General features: G+C 43.0%; 1 protein-coding gene across 8 annotated transcripts in view; it reads right to left on the bottom strand.

The window, feature by feature from the left end:
• Positions 1-5,285: 5,285 nt before the first annotated feature.
• Positions 5,286-21,562, bottom strand: part of MRTFB (myocardin related transcription factor B) — a 198,051-nt gene continuing 181,774 nt past the window's right edge. For all 8 annotated transcript variants that reach the window (XM_029219705.1, XM_029219702.1, XM_029219707.1 and 5 more), the window contains 4 exons: positions 20,013-20,171; positions 19,591-19,728; positions 13,161-13,221; positions 5,286-11,053 (listed from right to left, as the gene is read on the bottom strand). In XM_029219705.1, coding sequence (XP_029075538.1) covers positions 10,518-11,053; positions 13,161-13,221; positions 19,591-19,728; positions 20,013-20,171 — 894 coding nt within the window. In that variant the 3' untranslated portion in view covers positions 5,286-10,517. The remainder of the gene's footprint in view (positions 11,054-13,160; positions 13,222-19,590; positions 19,729-20,012; positions 20,172-21,562) is intronic.

Here is a 21,562-nt window from a genome sequence, read left to right as displayed (position 1 = left end):
TCTGTATCTTGGCTATTGCAAATAATGCTGCAAAGAACAGGGAAGTGAAGATATCTCTTTGAGATACTGATTTCATTTCCTCTGGATATATACCCAGAAGTGGGATGGCCAGACCATATGGTAGTTCTATTTTTAATTTTTTGAGGAACCTCCATACTATTTTCCATAAAGGCTGTACTAATTTACATTTCCACCAACAGTACACAGTGGTTCCCTTTTCTCCTTATCAGATACATGGTTTGTAAATATTTTCTATTCTGTAGGTTGCCTTTTCATTTTTTTGATTGTTTCCTTTGCTGTGCAGAAGGTTTTTAGTTTGATGGAGTTCCACTTGTTTATTTTTGCTTTTGTTTCCTGTGCTTTTGGTAGATCTAAAAAGTCATTGCCAAGGCCCATGTCAAGGAGCTTTTCCTCTGTTTTCTTCTTGGAGTTTTATGGTTTCAGGACTTACATTTAAGGCTTTAATCCATTTTGAGTTAATTTTTGTGTGTGGTGCCAGATGAGGTGAGGGTCCAATTTCATTCTTGTGCATGTGGATATTGAGTTTTTCCTGTAACATTTATTGAAGACACTGTCTTTCCCCCCACTGTATATTCTTGGCTCTTTTGTCATAGATTAGTTGACCATATATGTGTGGGTTTATTTCTGGGCTTTCTATTCTGTTCCATTGATCTGTGTCTGTGTTTTGTTGTTGTTGTTGTTGTTTGGCTATGTTGCACAGCTTGTGGGATCTCAGTTCCCTGACCAGGGATTGAACTAGGGCTGTGGCAGTGAAAGCCCATAATTCTAACCACTAGGCCACCAGAAACTCCCCTATGTATCTGTTTCTATGCCAATACCATACTGTTTGGATTACTATAGCTTTGGAGTATAGTTTGAAAACAGGAAATGTGATGTGCTTCCAGATTTGTTGTTCTCTCTCAAAATTGCTTTGCTATTTGGAGATCTTTTGTGGTTCCATATAAATTTGAGGATTGTTTGTCCTATTTCCATGAAAAATGCTATTGGAATTTTGATCGGAATTGTACCTGTAGATTGCTTTGGGTAGTATGGACATTTTAACAATATTAATTCTTCAAGTCCATGAGCATGGAATATCTTTCCATTTATTTGTGTCTTCAGTTTCTTTCATCAGTGTCTTATAGTTTTCAGTATACAGATCTCTCACCTCCTTGGTTAAATTTGTTTATTTTTAAAATTTTATTTATTTTTAGCTGCGTTGGGTCTGTTGCTGCTCATGGGCTTTCTCTAGTTGTGGCGAGCGGGGGCTACTTTTTGTTGCTGTGTACGGGCTTTTCATTGTGGTGGCTTCTCTTGTTGCGGAGCATGGTCTTTAGGCACACGGGCTTCAGTAGTTGCAGCACGCAGGCTCAGTAGTTGTGGTGCATGGGCGTAGTTAAATTTATTAAATTTATTCCGAAGTATTAGGCTGGCCAAAAAGTTCGTTCGGGTTTTTCCGTAACACCTTACAGAACGAACTTTTTGGCCAACCCATTATTTTATTCTTTTTCATGAAATTCTAAACAGGATTATTTTCTTAATTCTCTTTCTCATAGTTCATTATTGGTGTAGAGAAATGCAACATATTTTTGTATATTAATTTTATATCCTGCAACTTTACTGAATTTATCAGTTCTAACACTTTTTGGTGGACTCTTTAGGGTATTCTCTATATAATAACATGTCATCTGCAAATAGTGACAGTTGTACTTCTTCCTTTCCAATTTAGATGACTTTTTTTTTTTTTTTTTGCACAGTATGCAGGCCTCTCACTGTTGTGGCCTCTCCCGTTGCAGAGCACAGCCTCCGAACGCGCAGGCTCAGTGGCCATGGCTCACGGGCCCAGCCACTCCGTGGCACGTGGGATCCTCCTGGACAGGGGCATGAACCCGTGTCCCCTGCACCGGCAGGTGGACTCTCAACCACTGCGCCACCAGGGAAGCCCCTAGATGACTTTTATTTCTTTTTCTTGCCTAATTTCTCTGGCTAGGACTTCCAGTGCTATGTTGAATAAGTGGTAAGAGTGGGCATCCTTGTCTTGTTCCTCATCTTAAAGGAAAAGCTTTCAGCTTTTCTTTCTTCTTGAGTTAATTTTTGGTAGTTTGTGTCTGTGTAGGAATTTGTGTATTTTATCTAAGTTAACTAATTTGTTGGCATGCAGTTGTTCAATGTATTCCTGTGTAATTCTTTTTCTTTTTAAGGTTTTTTTTTTTTTTGGCCGCGCCATATGGCATGCAGGGTCCTTGTTTCCTGACCAGGGTTTGAACCTGCACCCCCTAGAGCGGAAGTGCAGTCTTAACCACTGGACTGCCAGGGAAGTCCTTTTTTTTTTTTTTTTTTTTTTTTAAATAGGAACTATTTCCAACTCACAGAAAAGAATAGGGAGAGGGCTTCACTGGTGGCACACTGGTTGAGAGTCCGCCTGCCGATGCAGGGGACACGGGTTCGTGCCCTGGTCTGGGAAGATCCCACATGCCGCAGAGCAGCTGGGCCCGTGCGCCATGGTCGCTGAGCCTGCGTGTCCGGAGCCTGTGCTCGGGAGAGGCCACAACAGTGAGAGGCCTGCATACTGCGCAAAAAAAAAAAAAAAAAAGTCATCTAAATTGGAAAGGAAGAAGTACAACTGTCACTATTTGCAGATGACATGTTATTATATAGAGAATATTATTTTATTTTGAGATTGATTTTATTTTGAGATTGATTTACATTGGCACATTAGATTTAGTTCATTTGTGTAAATTGCTATGTTTAAATGTTCGCAAAATGAAAGGCATACAGGTCGTTTTCAGTGTTTGCTTTGTAAACTATGCTTTCGTGTTAATTCTTGCACGTGATTGCCTGTGGGCATGTGTTTCTCAAGGATGAGTATCAAAAAAGTTGAGTTGCAGAGTTTGTATCTTCAACTTTACTAGATATTGTAAAATTGCTCTATGAATGCTGGGTTTTGAGGTGTGCTCAAGTGGCTCCAGGTACCCAGCCCAAGTAGGCAGTTTTGTGAGTCATTGTGTGTGGCCTCACCTGTGGGCTTCACTTAAAATGCCCCTGTCTTGTAACCCAGGTTCTGGTTGGAGTTAACCTAGTACAAGCCGTACTGTGGATGCTGTTAACCATCCATGTGAGTAGCTACTTTGTAAAATGTGTGAGATTGAAGAGACTTGAGAGATGCCCAGTTGGGGTGAACCTCATGATTGACATGAACTAAGTCTGCTATAATCAATTGGTTTTGTCATGTATCTGAACAAAGACGTTAGAGTGAATGTACCGAGTCTACAGAAATGATCTGGGCTCTGGGATGTCAGAAGCTTGGTCTCAAATCCACACTCTGCTTTCTTTGTAATTTCGGGCAAGACATTTTCCTTCTCTGTCCTTAGTTGCCACATCTATTAAATGGGGATAGGAAGAGTTCCTTGCTCGTAGACTTACTAAACGAGGGTTTTATACATAAAGTGTTTGGCACAGGGCCTGGCATTTAGCAGCATCTACTACATTTGCTGCTGTTTCTATTAACCCGTCTCCACTTGCATTCCTGTGCCTTGGCGCTGTGTACCAGGGACGTGGGGAGAAGGGTGAGTACGCACTGTGGTTACCGCCCATAGGGCCATGTCAGCAGCTTCCTCCTGGAATGATCTGTCACACGGTCATATCCACCAGGGGCAGTCAGTTGATTAGTGGCCTCGTTTTTTGTCTAAGTATACATTGTGGGTTTAGTTTTAATAACTTGTCATAAAAATTATCAGAAGAGATAGCCAGGATGCGGATGTCCAAATGGGGTTTCTTTCTGAAAGTTAATATCCATCAGAAAGGGAAGCTAAGCTATTTGTGGAAGGAGGGGCAAAGGAATGGTCGTTAGGTGACTTGGGAAATCTTCAAGAGGATTATGTGGCACATAAAATTGTTGGTGACACGTAGTTTACATCTGTCCTGAAGCGGGTCTTTCCTAGGTGTCATTCCTTTCCAGCCATCACGAAGTGTGTGGGTGTGTCTGTGTTTACAAGTGCTTTTGTAGTCCTGTCGACTCTAGAGCAGGTGTGCTGCAGAGGGTTACAAAGGTGCTAAATGATGACTGTGTCCAGTATCTAAAAGGCTTTCGAAGGCCTGTATTACCCAAAGAAAACAGAACTATCTCCAGAAGAGTCTTAAGCCCCTTGAGGTCTGGGTTTCTTAAATGCTCTGCTGTCGACCCTTCCAGACTTTGTTTCCCAGCACTTCTTGGCCAGATTCTGTCCTTCAGCCCAACTCCGGCATCTAGCCCTCGGCCTGGCACAGAGCAGGGCCTCAGCCAAAATCTCTTTCTTTACTCTGACCTCACCCAAGTGGTTTTTCTCTGTTTGGAATGTCCTTTACACGTCCTAACACATCTCTTCCAGCACCTTCCCTAAAGCTCCCAGCTCTGTCCCTTGCTCATTCCTGGGACTGCCTGGGGCACTGCCTCTGTTCCCTCGGACATGATTCTCTCTCCCCAAGGGGAGGATCTTGGCTGGTAACATGTGATGTTACAAATGTCTTAGTCCGTTGGAAGCATCGTCTACTTACTGGCCTGTTGAGGCTGCTCCCTTGGTCCCTAAAGGTAGCGGATAATGAACATTTTGTTGTATTTAGGCAACCAGTGATCTCTCTTTTCTCCCTCTCTGAGGGTGATATGACACCCACTTTCATAGTCAGATATTGATATGAAAGTTTGGGCTGTTAGTCAGGTTTACCCATTACTGTTTTATGTCATCAAAACTCTATTTTAACCATGGGCTTCTGGGTTGAAAATCAAATGCCATCTTACTAAAATAAACTGAATTCTAAAGACCATTTCTTTAGGTCTATAAAAGCACCTCATAGAAATAGTTGCTTCTGAAATGTGGCTGAACTGAATGATTACCCGGGTCTTTTGGGAATCGTGTTGGTGGCTCATTTATTACTGTCAAAGTGAGAGCCAGTTTTCCCCACGCATGTGTGTACACACCCACCCCCGGGGGACCACAGCCTTCGCCACGTCTCTCATTCGGGGTTTCCTTATGATTGTGGGAGAATGCACACGGTTTTGGTGTCAAATCTTGTCATGGTCAAGTTCAGCTAGGTACCTGTTTCTATTTTGTATCCCACGATCCTGGACCTGGGCGAGGGGATGTGTGCACTGGATGTGTGATTCACAAAACCTGCCTCAGCATGCCCGCTTGTTGTGTCTGGTGACTGCTGTAAGGCTTGCTCTGAAGGCAGTGTCTCCTCCCCACCTGTCCCCCTCAGCTCTCCTGACCCATAGCATGTGGTCTTTCCTCTGCATAGTAAGAATCATAGTACATCAAAATGTTTTTATTTGAGACACAAAAATGCAAAATTGCTGAGATATCAAACATTTCCCGATCAGCTACAATACGGCCACTATGTACAAAAGATCTGATGATAAATGTGCACACATATAAAAATACAGTATGCATTACCTATGTACAGTACATGTGCAAAATGTATGGCATTCAAACATGATATGGAATTGATTTCAGGGGTGCAAACAGCAAATACAAAGGCATCATGGTTTTTCTTTTAAAAAACAACATAAAGGCAATACATGAATGGACCCCCAATTGCGATAGTTTTTTATTAAACTAGTGCTTTGATAAGCAGGGCTCTGCAGATTGGTATCTTTCTCCTTTTTTTCATAGAGTGAGATGCTAAGACATAATGTGACAATGAAAATAAGAAGAGAAACACCTATCACATCGTATTTCTATTGCAAGCAAGAGAAGAAAACTAATTTGTACGTAGAAAGGAAAAAACTCTGTATTACTGCTAAATACGTATTATTCTTAACCCAACAAAACAAATCTATACTATTTTACATGAAAACAATAGAGAAATATCTACATCTTTGTGAAAATTATAACCTTAAATGGATAATACCTTTTTGGGACTGATTTTTGAGATCTCATTAGTCTCAAATTTTAAATAAAAAGTGCCTCCTTTTGGCAAATACTTGGCAATGCCTTTGGTTCCATTGAAGCAAGTTTGCATTACTATTAGTTTTTCGAGGTTAAGTGCTTTTGGTAGCAACTAAACCCTTTCCTAAATGCTTCCTCCTCCTCCTAAATCAGCAAGTTTCCTTACAGCATAATGTGGAGAGGTAATCGTTATGAGTCTCGGTGATTCTATGAACTTGGTTAAAGCTTTGTCTTAGTAGTTGGCACAAAGCTCTGTTGAACACGACAGCTATGTTGAGATCGCCAATGACATGTTTTATTTGATTCCAGACAGCACCTTGCAGATCCGAGATTGCCATTCTCTTGTCACAGAATCGTGACATTTTCCAATGATTCACAGAGCAACGTGTTTGCATGGAGGGGAAGAGCTCTTTTGTAAACATGTGCAGCTTTTTGAATTACAGGCCTCAAATCAGAGATTTCAGGCAGAAACCCTTTGCAATGATGCATTTCCTCAAATACTGCAAGAAAGGGTGAATGGGGACAAACATAGACCTGCTTATTGCCATGCAGTCACTTCACAAGTAAAAACGTAGCTCAGAAACATCGCTGAATGAGCAAGTTATCAAAGGTTTGAACCAGGAAGAAGAATGACTACATATTAATTGTTATTTTCCAGTTTTGACTGAAACCACTTAAAAGATGCGCTGAAATGCAGTTAGGATGCTCTCCAAATACACATTTCTGCACTTGTGAGCTGTGTTCCTTTGATAACCCTGACCTTCCAGTTAGTGTTGAGAGTGTGGGCTAATTTTGTGGCCTCCAGGCAGGGGACACTTTGCCTGGTGTCCTGCTCTGGTGCCAGTGGTCGGGACTGATGTGGTGGTGACGGATGGCGACACGCAGAGGGCTATTTGCGAACCTGCTGTGGAGCCCCGGGTGGCTCTGCTGGTGGACACTGACAGCTAGTCTCTTGGAAGTTCTTGAAACAGCCCCTGGCTGCCACCCTCCACCTGGCTCATGGCAGGAGCCACCAGATGGGCCCCAGAAACAGCATGAGGGTGTGGCGCAAACACGGCCAAAGGCTGTTTGTGGACAGTAAAGGGACGGTCCCGGCACTGTTGTGGCTGGTTTCAGCTTGGGAATTGTGAAAGGACTCTGGAGAAAGCTGTGTGGCCTGGAATGATCTGGGGTAGAAGAAGCCTAAGTCAGCTTTGGTGACAAAATGGGTAACACTCCTGATCCATCATCACTCGGGGTCCACCGGCTGCACAGCTTGTGACGGTGCCCTCTACAGGTGGCAGCTTGGGGGGCAACACCACACTGCCTTTGCCACGATTCTGAAATGGCACTTCCATGGCTCACACAACCGTGCAGTTTGTAAAAAGGAAATTTTAAGTAAGATCTCTTTTTGTGCCATAAAAATATTCATATAAAACAAACACAAATAGTATCTGAGCAAGAAGTTCCATGAATTCAGACTACATCTATGTACAAATATGTGGCAGATACTATACAGTAGATTGCACATTTCAGGAAAAACACTAGAACGTGAACCACTCACACTGTCCTAAGAGGTTTCCTAGTACATGCTTTGCTGAAACGTACAAGATGACCACATATGCCTGAAGCTTTGGTGTAACTTTCTATTCCTCCCGTCCTTAATGACAAGACCTGATACCTATATACACTAGCAGGGTAAGCTTGATACTACTGTGTTTCAGGAATATTTAGGAAGTAAGACTGGATATGAGATCATGTTTCTAGGAGTTGGTTTTCTGCTTGGCAGTATGCTGCTCTGCAGGATGGTACACAACAGCACCACTTCTAAACCACACACTTGAACATCCAACCAGTGCTTCTGCCCTCTGTTTAAAGGGCTGTGAAGCTCACCTCAAACCCAAGACCGTCTTCTTTGGTAAACACACGCCTTTCCCATTGCGCTTACCATCACGTTCACTGAGTTAGGGCAGAGGGGCTGTGATCACAGAATGTCACCTTTGGTCACGTCACACGGTGCGCACGGTCTGTGTTCTTGCTCTAACCTGGAACATTAGCTGAGGCCCTGGTGAGCAGCACTGGTGTCACAGAGGCCCAGGCTGGCTGCTCAAACCAGGACGGAGGGCCGGGTGGAATGCCGCGAGTAGGTGGCTGGTAGAGTCAGTACTAGAGGCCCCTTGCCTGCCTTTAAAGGAAGTGCTGGTACGTGAAGGTCTGAACACACATGTGAAGTGGGCACTTCAGCAATTTGTAGTCGAGAGACCAGGCTCATGAGATGGCATTCTTTGCAATGCAGTGTGTATTTTTGGAGAGCAGCCTTCCTGTGGCATGTTTCAAATCTATTTTAAAAAAGCAATGAGGGGAGCTGAGGGCTAGAGAACAATCTATGTACACAACTCGGGATGATGGAAACAGAAAGTTACTCAACAAGAGCCAGCACCACTAGCTGTTCAGTTGCTTCCTGCTGACTCACTGATATTTGGTGCTAATTTAATAAGCCATTTAAATCTGAATGAAGATGATGCTTGGAGTCTAAGTGTGGACCACATAAGCCCCAGACAAAAACCCAGGGCCCAGACTTCCCCTAAGAAAAGTACCTCCCCGGGTCAACAGCCCTGCCCCTGGCCCCAGACAAAAACCCAGGGCCCAGACTTCCCCTAAGAAAAGTACCTCCCCGGGTCAACAGCCCTGCCCCTGGCCACAGGGCCTCTGAAAGGAACTGACTCAAGATGCACGTCATGCCCAGGACGTTAACTGTCTCATTGGGCTTGGTCAGATGGCGGCGCTGTGGTCAACGGTTACTGGCTCCCACATGTTGGATTACCAATTGCTAAACACTCGAAGTACCTACTGCAGACCACACTGTGCATGACTGCCTCTGCTTGAATCATCCAGAAGCACTTTCCAGTTGGGAGGGCTTTCAACTGAGGGCTCGAGGGCTGTGGGCAACTGAATACTGGGAAAATGGACTTTTCTTACATGTAGTAAAATTTACAAACTGAAATAAAAATATACAGTAAGATCAGTTCTTAGGCAAAACACAAACCCAGAAATGATTCACAGACTGTTTCCAAGTAGTGGGTCAGGTTCCCACAGTGACTTGCAAGAGGCAACTTTCACCATTTAACAGCCCAGGGAAAAAACCTGACCATACGTAGGGTTTATACAAGGTGAGGTGGAGAGCACAATGATGTTATGTAATAAAAACCTCCACACTTTGGGGTAGATTTCAGGTGGGGTTTTTTTCAGTTATTTATATTTTATCATATACTTACTTAAATGACTAGCTTGATTGAAATAATCTTGGAAATCCTGTGATAGTTGGCATATTAGAAAATTATGAAACTACTCAACAAATCTTTTTTCTATATAAAAAACTAATAAAACCTCCAGTTTTTCAATCTTCAGCTTGATGATATAGTGAGAGCTCAGGTATGACATCCAGTTACAAGCCTGTAAAACAGTAACCAGGGATAAGAGACAGAGAAGAGGACGGCCAGGGCTGGGTCCACTGGCCAACCTGGCGACACTGTCTCACCTGTAACCGTTGTAGGAATGTCCTAGGTTGATGATAGACTTCTCCCTTGCCTTCTTTGCAACTCACCAGCTCAGAAATATATTTTATGCTAAAGCCTTTTCTTGGTTCTTTGAGATGGGTCTGGTTACCTGAAAGTTAGTCAGCAATTCTTTAAATACGGAAATACATGTGGCTCAAGTACTCCAGAAATATTTGAGTTATTACAAGAAGTAGGACCACTGGGTACCTAATGCCTTACTCCAGTGTAGGCTGTACACATCACAATGTCAGAGCACACGTACAGATGTCTAAGATACACATTAAAATCAACCTAATCAACCCAGAGGGCTGCAAATAGAATTTTCAGTGTTATCAGTACACCTGACTTCTTACAGTGGATTGTTTATGACAGTCTTTTGTAGACACTGTCTGGTTATGGTGGAAGATCTTCCATTTCAATTTAAATTTGGAGATCTAAAGTAAGATTCCCAAAAATCACAAAATAAACTATAACACACAAAAAAATTACATTGGTTTCTGAATGGAACCAAAAAGTCTTCAGTGGGAAGCTGTCACTGAACTGGCTGGTGCTGACCACTGCCCTCGACCCCTGCTGCATCTTGGGCTGGGCTCAGGCCATTTCTAGGAAATACCCTGTGCAGTGGTCTCTCACCTCCCTTCTTTTTGAGTGGAGCCGTTTGCCTTTTATTTAGGGTCTCAAAGTGACCACAGAGGTTTAAATGTAGCTGATGACCAGAGGCCCTGGTATCACCGCCCTGCACACATTACTCTGCTTCATGTTTTTATCTAAAGGTACCTTTTATTCTTTACTGAAGTCTGGAGAAACAGATAAGTCTTCTTGGAGTAGTGTTTTTTCAGAAGGCTCTGTGCTATACTAAATCGTAGACATTCACTGCTGGATGCAATGAAACGTTTTCAAACTTGGTTTCCAGCCTCTGACCATCCCTCCGTTCTTTCTGTGACAACATATTATAATTGCAATGATGCAACTATGGATCTGTCTCTAAAAACTGACCTTCTCCAATCATCTTCATCTTCTTGACTCTCATGGAATCTGGGATGAGAAATCTGTGCTGTTAGTCCCATGGCAGTGGTAGGTCCTGTGGGTCTAGGAAGTCGGCAGAGAACATGCTCGGAGCAGTGGCGCTGAGAGGAGTGAGTCCCGATGACGTGCCGGGCATGGTAATGTCTAACCACTCCATGTTGTCCAGGTTCGAGTCAGAAAGGTCAAGGGACAGGCAGGGAGTACTCGCAGCAAACTGGGCCTCGGAAGTTTCCATGGGTGAGTGTGAGTGGTCCAGCACGCCTGAGTGACTCAGCAGGTCGTTCTGGAGATCCTCTATCAGGGAGAAGGGTTCCCTGTCCTCGCTGCTGCTTTGCAGTGGAGCAATTTCACTGGCTGAAGGCAAAGTGCCATCCAAGAAAGCTTCTAGTTGGTTCTCTAAGCTGGCAGATAAACTGCTCATAGGTTCTAAGGATATGGGTGGTGCCATTTGGACTTGGGGTGGTGGCCGGGACACCACTGTGCTGACTGGCATTGTGGTGATGCTGGCTGTCACTGGTCTCATTTTGGAAATAGGAGAAGGTTCTTCTTTTATAGGGAGGGAAATCTCTGCAAAATAATTGAAATAATTAATAATGATTTAGTACCATTTAAACGTTTTTTTATTAACTACCAGGGCAATTATTTTGTATTTTTGTGCTGACTTATACACAGTCCATCTCAGAGTTAGGAAGAGGATGCTGTTGGTCAGGTACAGTCCTGGATAACCTTTAGGATGATGGATATTTTAGTTAAATAGATAAAACATTTAAGCTGATAACATTCTGATATGCTTTCCATTCTTTTTAGTAAGAGTAAGCGTTAAAAGCAGTCTCTACCACCAGGTGGGAACCGATGGTTTTAGATTATTTGATCCTTTTCTTATTCTCAGTCATTCCAGGCTGAAGACAGGCTCCTGTCTTACCCTCTACCTTGAATCTGCTATTACAGTGGCACACCACCCTTACAGTGAATGTCAAAGTGGATACCCTGAGTTTGTACAGGCACGAAGTACATCCTTAATATTATGAAAGCTCTAATTATATTCTTTTTTTTATCATTATAGTTGAACTGTGTGCTGAATTTAGCCATTTACATTCTATATAAAGTCCTTAAAAGATACAATGTTCTCATGTCATTTCTGAGTTAAAGCTAACACATCTTTTCCAAGATGAGGTGGATTACCTTATTTTTCTTTTCTTTGTCTCATTTTCTGAGCTCATATAAAATCTTGAGGATTTGGTAAATGTCTTAATAAGCATTAATTACGTGTTATTCCTTGCCAGATCAAGTAGCAAATTAACGGACCATCTGCTATAGATACCAGTGTTCACTTAGCTACATATATTTGAATAAAATATCCTTTTCACTTTCTTATGAGTATTTGACTGGTTTCATTTATATGTAGATACACTAGGAAACGTATTTAATAATCGCTCTTACAATTCAGTGACTGGGATGCATAAATAAGTGAGAGAAAGAACTTACAACCTGATTGCTATATGTGAACTGTACACTGTGGGCACTGCCTGTGTTTTAGGACAGTTATGCTGCTCTTCATTACCTGTTGTCATCTCTAGAATTGTTTTGAAAGCTGAAAGTGCAATCTAAATAATTAGTTTTACAATCAACTATTTAAATTTCTTTCTCATTATTACTGGTATTAGTATACAATAAGATAAAATAACATACTCATTGGATACTTTGCCATAAAAAATCATCCCTTTTAGAAAATAACTCAATTGTTATTTTGTTACTGTGACTTTGTCATATTTTAATTTCCAAGTTTAGGCTGTAAACATTATTCTTTTTAATCATTTCCAAAAGTATTTTCACCAAATTTGGCAAAAAGCATTTTATTATTATTTTTTAACCTTAAATTCAGGCCATGGTATATCTATTTATTTAATTTCCATAGTTTAGATATACATCAGCACATGTAGGTCTATAGTCAATATGAAGAATTTTCTGTGTTTGTCAAACATTACGACAAAATCATTAACCTCAAAATCGAATAGAACCTGCTATGAATGGAGAAATTTTGATCACTTTAAAAACCTGAATAAAACTCTTTCACCAAGGTAATTTGATAATACTTTAAAAATATTCCAAAACAGCATGTGAAGTTTTGAAATACTGATTTCATACTTATTTTTAAAGATATGTAAGCTGAGGCAGAGAGATCCTTGATTTTTTTTTTTTTGTGGTTAATGTCCCTTATCCCTTTTTAAGATGACAAATTGTAAAAATCTAAGATTTTCAATCATATGTAGAAAGTGCTTGCTTTTGAATTTTAAGGAAGTACTAGAGCCCAAGCTAGGTAACTAGGTTTTATGAAACATGCACAATGAATTTTCATCCCATCACAACAACATTTACGTGGAGTAATTCTGAAGTTTTTCAATGTGGTCTTTAAATCTGGTTCTCCTGAGCTATTTTGAGGTAGTCTATCAACAGGCATACATCTATTGCTAAATCTATTAAATTATTGTGTTATAGTGAAACAATGGCTTTTCCTTCATTTTAATCACCTAAATTTAACAGATTTAAAAGAGTAAACTGAGGTAGAATTAGAAGAATATGTTTCTCACTACTCAGATACGCTGTGAGCTCTAGAGGAAAACTTGCATAAACCTGTGATAAGACCCCTGTGGGGTCTGATGTGACTTTGACCCACCTCCGCTTTTAATAAGGATGTCAAAGAGGTCGTCCATCTGCTGACTGTGTGCATTGGAAATCTACAACAAAGGAGAATATACGTTAGCTTTCTTTCGTACAAACCTGGAAGCATTAGACAACTGGGAGCACTTACGGACCTTACAGAACATCTAGCCTAATCTATCATTTGATAATTTTGAAAACGCTGAGGTCACCTGAGACATTACACCATTTTCCCAATGTGTCACAGCTGGTAAGTTGACAAGAGTGAGAATGGGGTGAAAAAATTGTAAAAAATCTAAGATTTTTTTTTACCCAGCTCAGCCGACTTATACACTTATTTTCTATCACTGGTTGCATTTTGAGAGGCCTCTGACACTTTCTTTTAAAAATGTCTTTATTCATTTGCATTTATGTAAAAATATAAGGTATGTATAAAGGTGCTCATACTATATTTTTTCAGCTTTATTGAGAGTTACCTGACATACAAAAAACTACACTTACGTAAAGTATACAATTTGATAAGTTTTGACATATGTATACATCGACAAAACTATCAACACAATCAAGATAATGAACACATCCATTTCCCCTAAAGTTTCCTCATGCTCTTTTGCAATGCTCCTTTCATCCCCAGGCAAACCCAGTGATCTGCTTTCCTTGATTACAGATGAATTTACGTTTTCTAGAGTTTTATATGAATGGAGTCATACAGTACATACTTTCTTTAGCAGGGGGAGGGTAGGGGAGGCTTCTTGCATTCAACGTAATAAATTTGAGATTTAGCCATGCTGTAGAGTACAGCTGAGGAACAGCTCACTCCTTTTTCTTGCTGAGAAGTATTCCACTGTATGGAAATATCAGTTTGTTTGGATTGTTGGTATTTTTTGGCTATTACAAACAAAGTTGCTGTGAACATTTGTGTACAAGTCTTTGTATAGACACAACGCTTTCTCTTCTCTTGGGTAAATATTCAGGAATGGGATGCCAGAATCATAGGGCAAGTGTATGTTCAACTTTCTTAAGAGATGGCTGTTTTCCAAAGTGATCATATTGTTTTATATTTCCACAGCAATGGATATTTCCAGTTGTTCTCCATTCTCGTCAACACTTGGTATGGTCAGTCATTTTAATTTTAGACATCTAACAGGTGAGTAGTGGTATTGCATTGTGGTTTTAATATGCATTTCCCTAATGAGTAATGATGTTGAGCATCTTTTCATGTGCTTACTTGTCATCTGTGTATCTTCTTTGATGAAATGTCTGTTCCAATCTTCTGCTTACTCCAGAAATTCTCATGCATACTGTTTGCATGGTATATCTTTTTCCAATCACTTACTTTCAACCTGTGTCTTTGTATTTAAAGTATGCCTCTTGTAGATACATATATTAGTTATCTATTGCTGTATTACAAATTAGTCCAAAAAAACTTAGTGGCTTAAAACACTAAACAGTGATTTTCTCTCACAGTTTCTGAGGGTCAGGAATTTAGGAATGGTTTAGATGGATAGTTCTGGCGTGGGGTCTTATAGGATGTGGTAGTCAAGATGCTGGCTGGGTTACAGCCATCTCAAGGCTGGAGAATGTCCTTGTAAAGGTGACTCACTTCATGACTGACAACGTGGTGGTGGTTGATGGGAGGCCTCAGTTCCTCTTCACATGGGCCTCTGCAGAGCGCTGCTGGACGGTCCACACGGCATGCTCCCCACAGCCAGTAGTCCAAGAGAGCGCAAGCAGGGTGGCTTTTATGACCTAGTTTCAGAAGCCACACACCATCTCTTCTGCCAATTCTATATGTTAGAAGCAAGTCACTAAGTTCAGCCCCCAGGGAGGGATGTAAAAGAATTTGCAGATGCATCTTTTTTTTTTTTTTTTTTTTTTGCGGTACGCGGGCCTCTCCTGTTGTGGAGCACAGGCTCTGGACACGCAGGCTCAGCGGCCATGGCTCACGGGCCCAGCCGCTCCGCGGCATGTGGGATCCTCCCGGACCGGGGCACGAACCCGTGTCCCCTGCATCGGCAGGCGGACTCTCAACCACTGCGCCACCAGGGAAGCCCCTTTATTAGTTATTTTAAGTATTATAGCTAAATATTTTATAAGCCCCTCAAGACAGTGTCATTTCTTATAATGCAGGTTTTCTAGTAATGAATTCTTAATTTCTCCTCACCTGAAATTCTCTCTAGTTCACTTTCATTCTTTAAGGATATTTTTACTTGATATAGAATTGTGGGTTGACAGTGACCCCACCCCCAGCCCCCCACAAGAACTTTAAAGATGTTGTTCCATTCTTTTCATGCTTCCATAGTTTCTGATGGAAAGTCAGCCATAAATCAAATACAGTTGACCCCTGAACAACATGAGGGTTAGGGGCACTGCCCACCACCCTCAAGCAGTTGAAAATCTATGTATAACTTAATTTTTTTAAATTTATTTTTGGCTGTGTTGGGTCTTTGTTGCTGCACGTGGGCTTTCTCTAGTTGCAGCGAGTGGGGGCTACTCTTTGTTGTGGTGCGCGGGCTTCTCACTGCGGTGGCTTCTCTTGTTGCTGAGCACAGGTTCTAGGTGTGTGGGCTTCAGTAGTTGCGGTACGTGGGCTTCAGTAGTTGCAGCACGTGGGCTCTAGAGCGCAGGCTCAGTAGTTGTGGCGCACAGGCTTAGTTGCTCCGTGGCATATGGGATCTTCCCGGACCAGGGCTCGAACCCGTGTCCCCTGCATTGGCAGGAGGATTCTTAACCACTGTGCCACCAGGGAAGCCCCATGTGTAACTTCATAGTTGGCCCTCCATATCCATGGTTCCAGCCAACCACAGATTGTATAGTACTGTACTATGTATTTATTGAAACAAATCTGTGTATAATGGACCTGTGCAGTTTAAACCGTGTTGTTCAAGGGTCAAAGGTGGTTGTTAAGGGTCAACGGTAGTTGTTACCCTGTGTGTATTGTACTGCTTTGCTCTTGATGCTTTCAAGATTTGGTCTTTAAATTTGGCTTCCAGCAATTTGACTGGGATATGATGAGGCCTTCTGTTTATCCCATTTGGTGTTCATTGAGCATCTCAAAGCTGTAAACTTGTCTTTCATCATATTTGTAAAAGATTTGACCAGTATTTCTTAAAATATTTTACCTGCCTCATTCCTTTCTCTCGTCTCCTGGGACTCCTATCATACCCATGTTAGACTGTTTGATGTTAAATAACAGGTTTCTGAGGCTCTGTTCACCTTTTTTTTTAACACATTATTGACCGGAGATGTATTAATACGTCTTTTGTTACCTGAACATTATTGACTGGAGACGTATTAATACATTTTTATAGAGTGATACAATTAATATCACTGTGCAAAGTTGTTAGAGCATAAAATTGATCAAGGGTTCATTATACAACTTATGATTGTCCTTATCATTCACATCTCTTCCTCTGTTAGGTTTTTGTTCCAACCTTGTGTCTGTTATAAATGTAAAATTTTCAAAAGTGACGCATCGTGAAATTTTGAGTGAAGAGTTTTTCAGTGAATTTTATGCATATACTTTCTGATTGTCTGAGCGACATATATACTAGTGTCTCAGAAGTTCTCATAGTACTTCAGAATATAGTTCTGATTCAGATGATGTGACTACTAGACCAACAAAAAGACAGAAAACCTTAGTGATTGATACTGATGTGGAAAGTGAAAATGAAACTCACGGTGCTGGAGAATGCTCCTTTGCTTCTACAGAAGAGTGGATTGAAGACAACATTTCATGAAAATTAGAAGACTTTACAGGTGTGTCAGGTGTAAATACTGAATGTAATAACCCACGAAGTGGTAGTGAAATAGCAGAATTAATTTTTGGCCGGCCAAAATAAAAATTGTCAGCCACGGGCATTAATTTCTGCAAAAATCCCACGGTCAATAATGAGTTAAAATCTTTTTTTTTTCCTCTGTTATTCAGATTGGATAAATTCTATTGATCTTTCTTCAAGTTCACTTTTTTACCTCTGCCATCTCCATTCTGCTAAGATCTATAATTTTTTTCATTTCAGACACTGTAATTTTCAGTTCTAGAATTTCCATTCATTAAAAAAAAGCATTTCTATATCTGCTTACATTCTTTATCTTTTCCTTCATTAAAAAAAAGCATTTCTATATCTGCTTACATTCTTTATCTTTTCCTTCATTACAGGTATATTTTCTTTTACATTATTGATAGTTATAATAGTTGTTTTAAAATTGTGTGTGCAAATTCTAACATTCAAATCAGCTGGGGGTTGGTCTTAGCTGATTGCCTTTTTCCCTTGAGAAAGGGTCACATTTTCCTGATTCTTTGTACATTGCCGACTTATGAACGGCTGTCGTGGATATCAAATCGTGGAGACTGTATTCTGTCATTTTTCTCAGATGAATGGTTTCTTTTGTTTTAGTAGGCGGTTAACTTGGGTTGGACTTGAACCTCAAAATGTTTCTTGGGCAGAAGTTCCAATCTCAGGTCAGATCTTTTGTCTTTAGCTGATCTGCTACGACTCTACTCCCTACCTATGTGGCTTAGGGGTCAGGCCAGAGATGTGGGCAGACAGAATCTGGACATCTCCTCTCCCAGTTGAGAGCAACCCAGAAGGCAAGGAACCAGTCCTCTGGTTTCCCAAGGCATAAAGGCTGTGGTTTTTCTACCAGTAACCTCACCACTTAGCTTGACCCCAGAGTAAAAGCAGCAGAAAAAGGGAACTCATGCCATCTAACTCCCTCCCCTCAGTGCAGACTCATCAGAATATGACTCTTTCTAGTCACTCTTCAATGACTTCATAGAACTGCTTTTTGTGTTATGACCAGGCTTTAGAGCTGTTATCTGTGGGAAGACTGAACTGGTAGGGCCTTACTTATTAGCCAGTAGTGGAATTGGAAGTCCGAGTAAATGTATTTTAAAAACCTCAGCATCCCTGGACTTTGATGCTCAGTGGTATATAAAGAGGAACCACAGCTAGCTCCCCATCCGAACAGAACTTGACTCCCTCAGTCTAGATGCATGAACCAGAGACAGACAAAGGGCAGGGATTCCAATCAGCTCTCTTAGGTTAAGGTGAGAAGATGATTCTCTGTTGTCGTCACACTGGTGAAGGAAATGGTACAGAGTAACCTATACGTGAGAGCCAGATTTGGAAGGATTTTCTTGAAGATATGTTCCTTCTGGATGGACCAAGGGGAGCACAGCCTAGGCCAGCACCGTTTGTTTCACTTCTTTTTGCAATCTCTAAACCTGGCTTCTGAAATGTGGCTTTTCCTCACACACAGGGGCCCTGGCTGACTCTGGAACTAAAGGAACATTTTACAGTTAGTCACCTTCCTTCGGCAGTAAGTGGACGCGAAGAAGCACGTGGAAACTGTCTGCTTCCTCGAGGAGGCAGTCTGCCCGGGCACGCTGCATGCCCTGTGTGAGTGTGCCACACCAGGCACTCTGGCCGCCATGGAGCAGTGTCTGCAGCTGCTCGCTGGGGCGACCACATAGGTCAAGGTGGCCACGGCTGCCGCTTGCACAGGAAGTGCTGAGTCCTTGGCCCCGCACACCCCCTGCACGAGGAGGCCCCAGGAAGTTGCATGGGGACTGTGGGAGCAAGGCAAGCAGCACAACTCTACCGGTGCAACTGCTGTGGCTGTGAGAGCAGAAGGTCTACCTCTGATCAGCACACCTCTCCCTCCACTGTCAGCACCCGTGCAGTGGCATCAGGTTCACTCCCTGCATCCTCTTGTGAGGCCGGGGTTCTTTCTTGAAAGTGAGCTGAGTTTTAAGCTTTAAATAGGCAGCGAGCCCAGGAGGAGCGTTCAGGGTAAGGTCTGATGAGACTGTCGTTCTCAGCGCCTACCGGAGGCCAGGTGCTTTTACAAGCAGGAGCTCTATCTATCTTTTTCCATCTCTGGAATAGGTGCGGCTCCTCCTATTTTATCAAAGCAACAAGGCAGGCTCAGAGGAGAGGGACGCACGGTTACGAGGCGGGAATCGGTACATGGCGGGGCCGGGAGGGCCTCAGTCTGTCCCTTCCGAAGTGCATCTGCTCAAAATACGAGCAGCGGTGAGCCTGCCTGGAGCAGAGGGTGATGGGCAGTCTGGAAGGCCATCTGGGCAGGAGAGGGTCAGTTTGATGCGGGCCTGACAAATGGTGGCTTTAGAAAAGGGTCCTGTATAAAATACGTGCCCTGGTCACACATACACACATCTATCCCTAACACAACCCGCCTCTGGCCCCCAGGAGAAGTTAAAGACAAACACTGAAATTCTGAGTAAATAAGAACCGCAGGTTATATGGCTGCTGAAAACCGCTGGGAGTCTCCAAAGTGAATGGTATTTTGATTTTAAATAGCATTTAAAAGGCAAGCAAGGCTTACTAGTCATGAAACTTGTCTCTCTTGAGGCAAGTCCATCTTAGACCGGGGCTTCAAGCTGAAGAGGACCCACCACATCAGAGCTGCGGCCTCCTTACCTCTGGAAGGGAAGACTGGGCACTGCGCGTCTGCTTGATGGCTTCCTCGTAGCGGGGAGGGTCTTTCGTCTTGGGGACCGGGCTCCCAAACAGAGAGTGCTGGACCGCAAACTGCTGGGGCGGAGGGGGCGAGCCGGGCTGCGGCAGACAAAGGAGGAGAGTCAGCCCAGCGGCAGGCTGGCCTCCCGGGGATCCTGGGGGGTGAGGCTGAGGCGCCGGCGGGCCGGGCCACCCCCCACTGTGCCGGGCCACCCCCCACTGTGCTGACGGCTAAGCTGCCCCGGAACAAGTACTATCCCGGGACTTTCGGCTGTTTCCCCCTGTTAATGCCGACACTCGGCCGTCCAGGCCTGAAGCCTGGGACTCTGGGATGAACCTGCACCCTGTATGTGCTGGTACCGCTGCCCCGTGGGCTGGGTTACCTTGTTGGGAGGGTTGGGGCCGTTCTGCAGGGACGGAAGTGGCGTGCTTCTGGGTTGAAGGATGCTGCTGTTTGTCTTGTTGATAAAGGGCTGCTGCACCGCTGGAGCGGGTGGTCTCTGATACGGAAGAACTGTATTGGATGCTGAGTTTGTGAAAACCTGTAATGAATAAATATTTGCCCATCATCAATTTGTTCTTCTGCTCTTCCTAATAAAACCACATTTTAGAACAGGGGTTCGGGACTTCCCTGGTGGTGCAGTGGTTAAGAATCTGCCTGCCAATACAGGGGACATGGGTTCAAGCCCTGGTCTGGGAAGATCCCACATGCCGCGGAGCCACTAAGCCCGTGCGCCACAACTACTGAAGCCTGCGCTCTAGAGCCCAAGTGCAGCCAAAAAAAAAAAAAAAAAATAGAACAGGGGTTGGCAAATGCTTTCTGTGAAAGCCACGGAGCATATAGTTTAGGGCCGGGTGCTGTGAGCAGCTGCTGTAACTGCTTGCCCTGCCCTGCGGCCCCCACAGGCCGCGATTCCCTAGCGTCACTGGTCTCTGTCGTGGACAGCAGCAGGGACAGTGCGCTGTGGGCAAGCTCAGTATGATTCTCCTCATTTGCTCTCAGGGCTCTTTCGCTCATAGCTGCCAAGCCCACCTCTCTCTTCCAGCCTTGCTCCCAGGTGCCAAAGCCACACTTGTAACATTTACAAACACGCATTTGGGACGTCTCAAAGTTAATATGTTCCAAATTAAACTTTCCCCTTTCTTCCCACTGCCCCCAGCCTCTGCGCAAAAATAATTCTTGGTTTTGCCTTTATTTATTTTTGAAACTTAGGTAAAGGGAGCCCTCAGCGCTCACACGTCTCAGACACACCTCCTGGGTCGGGACCTGTGGTCTGCTGTCCTGATCCGGGTCCTCACTGTCCATCACTGGAAAACTGCCACTGCTGTCTACCTGCGCCTACCTGCCTGTCAGCCCTCTGCCATGATGACAGTCTCAACACACACACACACACACACACACACACAGAGCTGCAATCGAGTCCCTCCTACACTCACTGGCTCTTCTTTTTTGGGGTAAAATCCTCATCTTTGGCTGGCATGTCAACCTTCTCACTACCTGGCCCCTTTTCCATCCTAACTGAAAGGCCACACGTGCTGTGGCCACACTCAATTTTCCACTTTTCTGAAAATTTCTCCAAATCCTTGCAAGGCCTCATTTAAAATCTGCCCCCTTCTGAGAAGCTGTTTTCTGCTTTGTCAGGCAGAGGTGAGAACTTCTTCCTGTGGAATTACAAAGTGTGTTGTTTAGCTCCCATCAAGAGCCAAAGGTTTTAGGGCCTGTTGCGAATGTATGGCCATAACGTTGATTTTGTAACTGTATTTAACAGAACTGGTTTGCTCATAAAAATTTTAATATACTTTATACTACTAGTATTCTGAAAGAGAAAACCTTAACTATATATTTTTTACTGTAAATGTGTATAAGTATTCCTTAAGCATGAAAGTGTGTGTGTGTGTGTGTGTGTGTGTGTGTGTGTGTGTGTGTGTGTGT

The sequence above is a fragment of the Monodon monoceros genome, unplaced genomic scaffold (genome assembly GCF_005190385.1).
Source record: "Monodon monoceros isolate NGI ecotype Baffin Bay Population unplaced genomic scaffold, NGI_Narwhal_1 Super_Scaffold_13, whole genome shotgun sequence".
Classification (NCBI taxonomy): Eukaryota; Metazoa; Chordata; class Mammalia; order Artiodactyla; family Monodontidae; genus Monodon; species Monodon monoceros.
This window is presented reverse-complemented; position numbering and strand designations above follow the sequence as displayed.